Source organism: Aedes albopictus, chromosome 3 (assembly GCF_035046485.1).
Source record: "Aedes albopictus strain Foshan chromosome 3, AalbF5, whole genome shotgun sequence".
NCBI lineage: Eukaryota > Metazoa > Arthropoda > Insecta > Diptera > Culicidae > Aedes > Aedes albopictus.
Window position 1 is genome coordinate 359931823 of NC_085138.1, and position 10636 is coordinate 359942458.

A 10636-nucleotide genomic window follows, 5' to 3' on the forward strand; every position below is an offset into this window, starting at 1 on the left:
AATAATGAAAAAATATTCGAAGGCACACGGTGAATGGAGCCCCCACGGTGAATGGCGCCTTGACAGTATATTTGTTTCCTAATATTGAGCATTGCTTCAATCCATCCAAAAGCTATGACCATTGGGTAATTAGCAATGCTATTGGACACACACTAAATGTAACTTATCCAAATTGGCCTAGATATCTATTAGACCTGTTCACTTTGAAACTTTTTTTCTCCGATTCTCCGTGACACATCAAATTATCAACTCACATGCAAAAACAAGTCTTCAGTCCAAAATTGAGCCAAATTGATAAAGGTTTAGAGGTGTATCAAATCGATTTTGTGTTTTTTTAACCGTTTTCACAAAAATTTACTCATAAATCCAGAAAATTGCTCCGAAAGGGTGCCGAAAATACCGTTAGGATATAGTTAGAACAATACTCTACAACTTCGCTGAAGATACTACGGTGTTTAAATTGCTTATTTCGAAGCTATTCAATAATTTTAGTTGAAAAATCACGAAAAAACTCGATATTTTTTCGATTTTACATATAAAAGTCATGTAATTTTACATTATTTTACGTGACTAAATTAATTAGCTATTTCTCCTTTGTGTAACGAACATTTCGTCCATACATCGTTTTTGTGTAGGAATTCGTTTTCAATGACTAATTATCAAAAGTATGTCACGTTGATACTAAAAATCGCGTAGAGTTGCCAGCACGAATTAAAACAAAGTTACCCATGATTAAAACGTCATGCCATCGTATTCTAATGTCTTTTGATTCAAGAATCAGAAATGGCGCAGATGATAAGGCTCGAGCCTGCGGATCAGAAGGTCCCAGGTTCAAGCTCAAATACATAATAAACTTTTTTTTTTCTTTCTTTGTAGCAGTTAGGATGATGAATCTGCCATGAGCCATGGCCCATGACTTACACGCAATCTCCCAAATAATGATGATCGGGACCTGCCAATTAAGCCCATTCCAGGACTAGCTAGATATTTAGTTTACTTGTTGACAAGAAATCGTATCGACGAGATCAGCTGGACGAACTATTGGGCATCTGTTTGATACCGATTAATTTAGCTAAAACAATTCAATACGATGATGGAACTGCTTCTGGATGCAACATTTATCATACAACTGTGGAGATTACTTGCATCTATCTAGCCAAAAGCTACACAACTACACGATAAAGGGAAACCTCATTCTTACTATGCACTGGCGAAGGCCTACGGTTTCGAAACAAGGCTATAATGCCAAATTGCAATGAGATGCAGAGTGTAGTCTCATTAACTTATAGCTGGATCGAGACGCAAAAAAATCCTATTCCAGGGCTCGAACCTTGAATCTTCGAATCGGCAGTCTCATGCTTAACCATCTACACCAAATTGAAACTGATGCAGATGCGACAAAGAAATGTAATGACGTTTTAATCATGGGTAACTTTGTTTAATTTTGTGCTGGCAACTCTATGCGATTTTTAGTATCAACGTGACGAACTTTTGATAATTAGTCAATGAAAATGTTGCGAAACCACTGGGCATATTCGCCCGGCAGCTGAGTGAGTTCAGTACCACCACAGATGACAGCCGTATCAGCATAGACGTCAGGCCAGCAGACAGCGTGGTGAAGTGTCATATGGAGCATAAACCGAGAAAAATCGACAAGAACTATAGACCTGCTTTGCATGTGAAGTTAACACTAAGTGAATTTCGTTAATTTATGGATGTAACTACTGAGTGAATTTATTATAATAACTATTCGTAAACAGCCGTGAGAGTCAGAAACCAAACTGAATTGTAAAACCTAGGTGAATTTCTAAAACATGCATTTTTCTTACGTGCTATTTAAAACTTACTCCTAAACCTATTCTAGCTAAAACTATTAGTACGGTTATAAGTAGTACGGCAGTTAGTTTACTCTTAATCAGTAGTCCACGCAAATACCAGTTACATGCAAGTAAGTGTAGTCTGACAAAAAAGAGAGCTAAATTGAAATGAATTTAATAAATCTAGGACAGTACGTGCAAACACAAAAGAAATCAGTTCGGACAAGACACAACAAAGAAGAAAACGAAAATGTAAGGTAATAATACATATCATTGGACGCAACTGATTAAATTTAATATATTTCAGCTTTGAAGCTGCGTGTTAGCTGCTATCAAAATCGTTTCCCTTCCCTGTCCGAACAATCTTCAAAGATTTTCCGCCGGATCATGGATAGCAGAAGTGGAAAACACTGTGCCAAATGCGACCGACCGGACACAGTGGATAACCTCGTCGGATGTGACACTTGCGAGACATGGATGCACTTTGGCTGTGCGGGAGTAACGGATTCAATCGCAGATCCGAATCGAACCTGGAAGTGCAATCGATGTCGCCCGCAGGTGGAAGGCTCCGTTTGCCATTCGTCAGTTGGTCGTTCGTCAGCAAGTCGTCGTTCATCCCGTATAGAACTCAGTCTGAGAATGCTGGAGGAGCAAAAGGTAATCAGGATGAGGATTCTGGAAGAGGAGGCAGCTCAGGTGGCAGCGAGAAAGAAAATCGCCGAAGAGGAGGAGAATTTTCTAAAGCAGAAGTATGCTTTACTTCTCGCAGAAGCAGATGGTGCGGAGGATGCACACCAAACGCTTTCAGCAATATTTTGCTGAATTTTGCCGAGCTGAAGGGTCCAGCAAATTTTTTTGCTGAATTTTCAGCAAAGTTTGCTGAATTTCAGCAAAACGTTACTGGTGATCAGCAGAGTTTACTGAACAAATCAGCAAATTTTGCTGAATTTCAGCAAAATTTTTGCTGAAACTTTCAGCTCGGCAAAATTCAGCAAAATTTTGCTGAAACCCTCAATCGATTTTTGGTGTGTGGAGTCAGTAGGAGATCGGGACTGAGCAGTCGAGCCAGTCGTGAGAAGGTACAGTCGTGGCTTAGTGGACAGGAAGTCGGCGCATCACAACAAGTGACAGTAGCGCAATCCAGCAACATTTCGCCATCGGCCGTAGTTCCGGAAGCAGCTCAGCAGTCGACGATTCCGGCATCTATCTCCGTAACAGCACCAGCCATGACCACACCCGGGCTCGCGACAGCAAATACTGGAAATATTCCGGTGATAATTGCCCCTACTCCAACGTCGACTTCCACGCCGAATTCTACGGATGATTTCGGAAGGACCGGACCCACGGATGGAAGTGTTATTCCTGAACTGCTGGATACCGGTAAATTTGTTTCACGTAAGCAAATAGCAATTCGGGAGCCACCGGTAAGTACATCGTTGACCCAATACGATTCCCCGGTGGGAATAAGCTCCTTCATTTCAACGCGACCAACGTCTGCTCCACTGAAAAATAAAAGTGCTCCCCCGTCGATCAGTTACCCCCACCAGTCGTTTAACGTGCTACCTTTCGAGTCAGTCTCTACATCGTATAATGCTCCAATCACCAGTAGAGGTACGTTGGGGTGTGGCAATAATACAGTTGCGACTTCAGTTGGGGTTGGGACAATTGTGGTGGGAAATTCTATGGCAAGCAACCCGTTTGATTCTGGTAACAGTTATGTACCAATGCCACCGTTGGGTCAGAATCAACCCGGGCCATCAGCATCCTCTTTCGCTGGAGTTCACCCGCATCCTTTGCAATATCCTGTTTCGTCGATTCCCATAGTGAGTGCTGTGCTGACTTCCGCTTGCAGTTCAACGTGGATGAACAGTAACCCTATCAGCGTCGGTGCTGGTGGCGATGGTGTGTATGGGCCTACATCGGCAGTTCCAACGCAAGCTGCACCAATGTTCGTCAACAGCAGGCGAGTTCCGGCAGGTTTCAATCACCCCGTGCCACCTCCAGTCAGCGTTGCACCAACTCAGGTCGAGATGCCAAATTCTGCGGATTACAGTACCCCTTCTATAGGCCAACCTCAACAACGAGCAGCAACAGTACGACGGGGACCATCCAACGAACAACTGGCAGCGAGGCAAGTGATGCCCCGAGAACTGCCAAATTTCTCTGGCGACCCACAGGATTGGCCATTATTCTATAGCTCATTCTGCAACTCTACGGAGGCCTGCGGGTTTAGTGATTCGGAGAACTTAGCGCGTTTACAACGATGCTTGAAAGGTAACGCGCTAGAAGCAGTAAAGAGTCGGTTGCTGATGCCACAGTCGGTGCCATTCGTGATTGACATATTGCGAAGGTTATATGGGCGGCCAGAAGTATTGATCCACTCTCTTCTTCAGAAGTTACGCGCAGTTCCTTCTCCAAAGTCCGATAATTTGCAATCACAGATCACATTTGGTCTAGCGGTTCAGAATGTTGTGGATCACATGTCAATCGCAAATTTAGCTGATCATTTGTGGAATCCCTCGTTACTCCACGAGTTAGTTGAGAAATTGCCCCCTCAGCTTAAAATGCAGTGGTCGTACCATAAAAGTAGATGCGCTTATGTCAACCTGGCGGCATTTAGCGCATTCATGTCCGAGATAGTAGTGATGGCCTCGGATGTTACGCTTCCCATCGATAGCCTCGCAACTAGTTCCAAGCCGAGTAAGATTGGAAAGGAGAAACCGAAGCTGTACGTTCATACAGAGGACCAACAGGAAAGAAAGTCGTCGTCAGTCAACGTAGGCAAACAGCTGAAGGAATCAGCGAATAGGACATGTCTGTATTGCGACAAACCAAGTCACGAGATAGCGGATTATATGCAGTTTAAGGCACTTGACATTGACGGTAGATGGAAAGCTGTGAAGCAGAAGAACTTGTGCCGAAGTTGTCTTGTGCCTCATCTTCGATGGCCCTGTCGTGCTAGGAAGGAATGCGGCGTAGATGGGTGCAAAACATTTCACCATAAACTTCTGCACTCCTTTGCAAGTCGTCCGCTGGGAAACACCGAAGTGGCTGAAGCTTCACAATCCACCGTGGATCCAAAAACTGTGGTGCACAACAATCTACACAATTCGATGACATACTCGCTGTTCCGGTATATACCGGTAACCATCCACGGAAACGGTCAGCAGGTCAAAACCTACGCTTTCTTGGATGACGGGTCTTCCTCTACGCTTCTTGAATCCGGCATCGCGAAGGCGCTGGGTATTCACGGTCCTACGGACGGCTTCTGTTTGAGTTGGACTGGAAATATATCGAGAGAGGAGAAGGAATCGCAACGAATCAGTATTGTCATCAGCGGTGAAGGCAAGAAGTTTAAACTCCACAACGTCCGAACAGTACAGGCTCTTCGGCTGCCGAGACAGACTATGTGCTACGATGAGTTGCAGCGTTCCTACCATCACCTAAAAGGTTTACCAGTTCGCAGTTATGCGGATGCTGCCCCTGGCATCATCATCGGAATCGAACATGTCCGACTGCTAACTTCGCTGCGTCTACGAGAGGGAAAAGACAACGAGCCAGTTGCTACGAAAACACGCCTCGGTTGGTGTATCTTCGGGAAGAGCTCGGGTAGTAGTACAGTTATAGAACAGCTGAATCTCCATCTGGACGGCGAACTTGGAAATAGAGAACTACATCAGTGGATGAAACAATTTTTCGCAGTTGAGGAATCCAGTGTTACAGTAAAACCAGAACCCAAAGAAGACACACGAGCGCGGGAAATCATGGAAGCAACAACTCGACGGGTGAACGGTGCTTTCGAAACGGGGCTATTATGGAGGTTCGATCACATCAGTTTCCCGGACAGTTACCCAATGGCAGTGAGACGGCTGAACGCTTTGGAAAAACGGTTGAGTAAGGATCCAATACTTGAAGAGAAGGTGAAAGAGCAGATTGCAGACTATGAGGCCAAGGGATATGCTCATCGAATTACACCTGAGGAGCTGCAGTCTACGGAACCATCTAGAGTCTGGTATCTACCACTGGGCGTTGTACAGAATCCGAAAAAGCCGGCCAAGGTGAGACTGATATGGGATGCCAAAGCCAGAGCTGGAGGAGTATCGTTCAATGACATGCTGCTTAAAGGTCCAGACCTTCTAGTGGCTCTGATGTCAGTTCTACTACGCTTCAGACAGAGGAATATTGCCATTGTTGGCGATATAAAGGAGATGTTTCATCAGATCCGCATCCGTGATGAGGACAGACAGTCACAACGTTTCCTGTTCAGACCACATCCAGAATCGCCACCGCAGATCTATGTGATGGACGTTGCCACCTTCGGGGCTACATGTTCTCCCAGCTTGGCGCAGTTTGTGAAGAATGAAAATGCGAAACAGTTTGCCGAAACTTCTCCCAGGGCTGCTAAAGCAGTGACAGACAACCACTACGTGGACGATTTTCTGGACAGTGTGGATACGGAAGAAGAAGCTGTGACACTGATCAACGAAGTAAAATACATCCACTCCCAGGCAGGATTTGAAATTCGCAATTTCTGCTCCAACTCAACTGAAGTTCTTGAGAGAATTGGCGAACGCGGTGCACCACAGGAAGTTTCAATGAATCTGGATAAGTCTTCAGAGTCCGAACGTGTACTGGGTCTAGTCTGGAAGCCTGCCGAGGACATTTTCACCTTCGATTTGAGCAGTATCAACGAAGAGATCAGAACACTGGTTACTAGTTCGACGATGCCCACCAAACGTCAAGTTCTGCGTACTGTAATGTCCTTGTTTGATCCGCTGGGATTGATTTCCCACTTTGTCGTACACGGAAAAATTCTCATGCAGCAGATTTGGAGATCCGGTACGGATTGGGATGAAGCGATTCCAGAAGAACTACAGGAAAGGTGGATTAGTTGGTGCCAGTACATGCAGCGGCTGGAGGAAGTAGCAGTGCCGCGCTGTTTCTTCAGAGGTGTCGATCCTTCCACAATCGAAAATGTGGAAGCTCATTTGTTCGTTGATGCGAGTGAAGTTGCTTGTGCAGCAGTCCTCTATCTTCGTATTGTCGATAACGGAGAACCCCGATGTGCGCTTGTTGCAGCCAAAACGAAGGTTGCTCCCTTAAAACCACTTTCTGTGCCTCGTCTTGAGCTCCAATCAGCGATGATAGGAACAAGGTTGCTAGACTCGGTGCTGACTTCGCTGGACATCCAGATCACTAAGCGCTATCTCTGGTCTGATTCATCTACTGTACTGTGTTGGTTACGATCCGATAGTCGACGTTATCATCAGTTTGTGGCATTTCGTGTGGGAGAGATTCTCACGACAACCAGCGTTGATGAGTGGCATTACGTGCCTTCCAGACTGAACGCGGCGGATGCGGCTACTAAGTGGAAGGACGGGCCAAGTTTTGACCCAGAGAATCAATGGTATAAAGCACCAGAGTTCCTATTCAGACCACCAGAGCAGTGGCCAGTAGAGCCTTCTCGTAAAGTGGAGACAGACATCGAGCTACGCGCAACTTTCCTGTTTCACAGCACTATCCTGCAACCGCTCATCGACGTCTCAAGATTCTCTAATTGGAACCGACTACTGAGGACTACAGCTACCGTTCTGCAGGCAGTACGGCGATTCAAAGGGGAAAAGGCGTCCAAACCAAACCGTTTGACACAGAAGGATTTGTATGATGCCGAAAATCTCCTGTGGCGACAGGTACAAACTGAAACGTATCCAGACGAGTATGCTGTTTTACAACGCAACTTATCGGAACTCGATTGCCCAGTATCAATTCCAAAGTCCAGCCCTCTGTATCGACTGTCCCCCTTTATCGACGAAACCGGTGTCATCAGAATGAACAGTAGACTCAGCGCAGCCCCAGCGATTTCTGCGGATGCGAAGTACCCGATTCCACTACAGAAGAAGCATCATGTAACGTACCTTGTTGTTGACGATTATCATCGACGATTTCTACATGGAAATGGAGAGACAGTTTGCAACGAGATACGTCAGCGGTTTTGGATACCAGGTTTGCGAAACTTAGTCCGTCAGGTGTCGAGGCAGTGTATGCTGTGTCGCGTCAAGAAAGCTGTCCCACAACCCCCTACTATGGCACCACTACCAGAGGCACGGGTTACTGGATGTGTTCGTCCATTTACGCACACCGGAGTGGACTATTTCGGGCCGATTCAGGTCAAACGCGGACGCAGTTTGGAGAAAAGATGGGTGGCACTGTTCACGTGTCTAGCGATTCGTGCCGTTCATGTGGAGTTGGTGCACAGTCTGTCTACCCAATCGTGCATAATGGCAATAAGGCGTTTCGTATCTCGGCGCGGTTCTCCAGATGTTTTCTACAGCGACAACGGAACAAACTTTGTGGGAGCCAGCAACCTCTTGTCGAAGCAGATCCAGGATATCCACGAAGACTGTGCGACGACTTTCACCAATTCAGCAACCAGATGGGATTTCAACCCGCCCTCGGCTCCGCATATGGGCGGATCGTGGGAGCGCATGGTGCGCTCAGTAAAGACAGCAATGACAGCGATAATAGAACACCCACATTCTCCAAGCGACGAGGTACTACAGACAGTCATCACAGAAGCAGAGTCGGTTGTCAACTCCAGGCCCCTGACCTATATTCCACTGGAGTCTTCAGAACAGGAGGCCTTAACGCCGAACCACTTTCTTCTTTACGGAACCAAGGGTGTCAATCAACCAGCCAGTTCTTTGAATACCGTTGGAAGCAGTTTACGTGACAGTTGGCGTTTGGCGCAGTTCTTGGCGGATCAGTTTTGGCGTCGATGGATTCGTGAATACTTGCCAACCATCGCGAGACGTACTAAGTGGTTCGAGTCAGTCAAGCCGTTAGAACCAGGGGATCTTGTACTTGTCATCGATGAGGGTAAGCGGAACGGTTGGTTACGAGGTCGGATTGTGGATGTGACTACGGCAGCAGATGGACAAGTTCGGCGTGCAGTTGTGCAAACAAAGAACGGTTTAGTAAGTCGGCCCGCAGTCAAGCTGGCGCCTCTGGACCTTCGGACATCTGGGCGGTCCGGAACTACACGGGCGGGGGTATGTTGCGAAACCACTGGGCATATTCGCCCGGCAGCTGAGTGAGTTCAGTACCACCACAGATGACAGCCGTATCAGCATAGACGTCAGGCCAGCAGACAGCGTGGTGAAGTGTCATATGGAGCATAAACCGAGAAAAATCGACAAGAACTATAGACCTGCTTTGCATGTGAAGTTAACACTAAGTGAATTTCGTTAATTTATGGATGTAACTACTGAGTGAATTTATTATAATAACTATTCGTAAACAGCCGTGAGAGTCAGAAACCAAACTGAATTGTAAAACCTAGGTGAATTTCTAAAACATGCATTTTTCTTACGTGCTATTTAAAACTTACTCCTAAACCTATTCTAGCTAAAACTATTAGTACGGTTATAAGTAGTACGGCAGTTAGTTTACTCTTAATCAGTAGTCCACGCAAATACCAGTTACATGCAAGTAAGTGTAGTCTGACAAAAAAGAGAGCTAAATTGAAATGAATTTAATAAATCTAGGACAGTACGTGCAAACACAAAAGAAATCAGTTCGGACAAGACACAACAAAGAAGAAAACGAAAATGTAAGGTAATAATACATATCATTGGACGCAACTGATTAAATTTAATATATTTCAGCTTTGAAGCTGCGTGTTAGCTGCTATCAAAATCGTTTCCCTTCCCTGTCCGAACAGAAAACGAATTCCTACACTAAAATGATGTATGGACGAATTGTTCGTAACACATAGGAGCAATAGGTAATTAAATTAGTCACTTAAAACAATGTAAATTTACATGACTTTTATATGGAAAACCGTAAAAATATTGTATTTTTTCGCGATTTTTTAACGAAAATTGTTGAATAACTTTGAAATAAGCAATTTAAACACCGTAGTGTCTTCGGCAAAAATGTAGAGTATTGTTCCAACTATATTTTAACGGTGTTTTCTGTACTTTTTCGGTGTAATTTTCTGGATATTGGAGTACATTTTCGTGAAAATGCTCGAAAAACCACAAAATCGATTTGATACACCTCTAAACCTTTATCAATTTGCCTCAATTTTGGACTGAAGACTTGTTTTTGCATGTGGATTGATAATTTGATGTGACACGGGTAGGTCAAAAAAAGTGAACAGGTCTAATATCTATACTCCTACTCACAAATCCTATTTTTATCCTGGGAGTCCACTATAGAATACTAACTGCGCCACATCATCATGATGCCGTCAACGAAACCTCTAAACCTCAACCTGCTGAGGTGTGTAATGATGAAACAAACTCATCGTGAGCGTCAAAAGAAATTAGCATTTTTATTGAGTAGGTACTCCCTCGCTTGACAACCAACTAACTACGGCGGCGTTTCTCTAGTTATCAAACTCCAAAAGAAAGTTGGTAAAGTTTAAGCATATTTTATATTTGCAGCTCACACCTGTTGGTGTGTTGCTGCTATAGTCCGATACTTATCAAACGCCATCGGTCGGTTGCGATGGTCACAATAATGTCTGATGCAAATATAGATCAAAGGCGGTGATTTGCTTCGATTCGTTGACAATCGTATGGGCTTTAGAGTGATCCAAAATTTAAATTCGATGCTAATAATTGACACGTATCCATGCCATGAAGCTCACAATTGTATAAAAATGATTCATGTTTTCGTATTGTTTTACGCACATCTTTATTGCTACGGATGCCACGCCAATCGTCAATGTAACGTAAATACCATTAAACTAAAAAAAAAATGTGGACCTTTTTTGTTTTTCCAAAACCAATTCCTTTTTCAGTTAAAACCAGTGC

At 44.6% G+C, this 10636-nt stretch overlaps 1 protein-coding gene and 1 long non-coding RNA gene across 2 annotated transcripts; both read left to right on the plus strand.

Moving 5' to 3' along the window:
* Positions 1-1514: 1514 nt before the first annotated feature.
* Positions 1515-2520, plus strand: LOC109405066 (uncharacterized). The gene is made up of 3 exons (XR_003892679.2): positions 1515-1799; positions 1865-1948; positions 2005-2520. It is a non-coding gene; the product is annotated as an uncharacterized LOC109405066 (long non-coding RNA).
* A 332-nt stretch (positions 2521-2852) lies between these two features.
* On the plus strand, positions 2853-9534 carry LOC109418809 (uncharacterized). Its single transcript, XM_062855379.1, has 3 exons — positions 2853-9156; positions 9222-9305; positions 9362-9534. Exon 1 carries the CDS (start codon positions 3044-3046, stop codon positions 8909-8911), a length of 5868 nt encoding a protein of 1955 aa, XP_062711363.1. The 5' UTR covers positions 2853-3043; the 3' UTR covers positions 8912-9156; positions 9222-9305; positions 9362-9534.
* The last annotated feature ends 1102 nt before the right edge of the window (positions 9535-10636 follow it).

Excerpts from the sequence above, each read along its gene's own strand:
- LOC109418809 (XM_062855379.1), top strand. The coding sequence starts at position 3,044 with ATGACCACACCCGGGCTCGCGACAGCAAATACTGGAAATATTCCGGTG.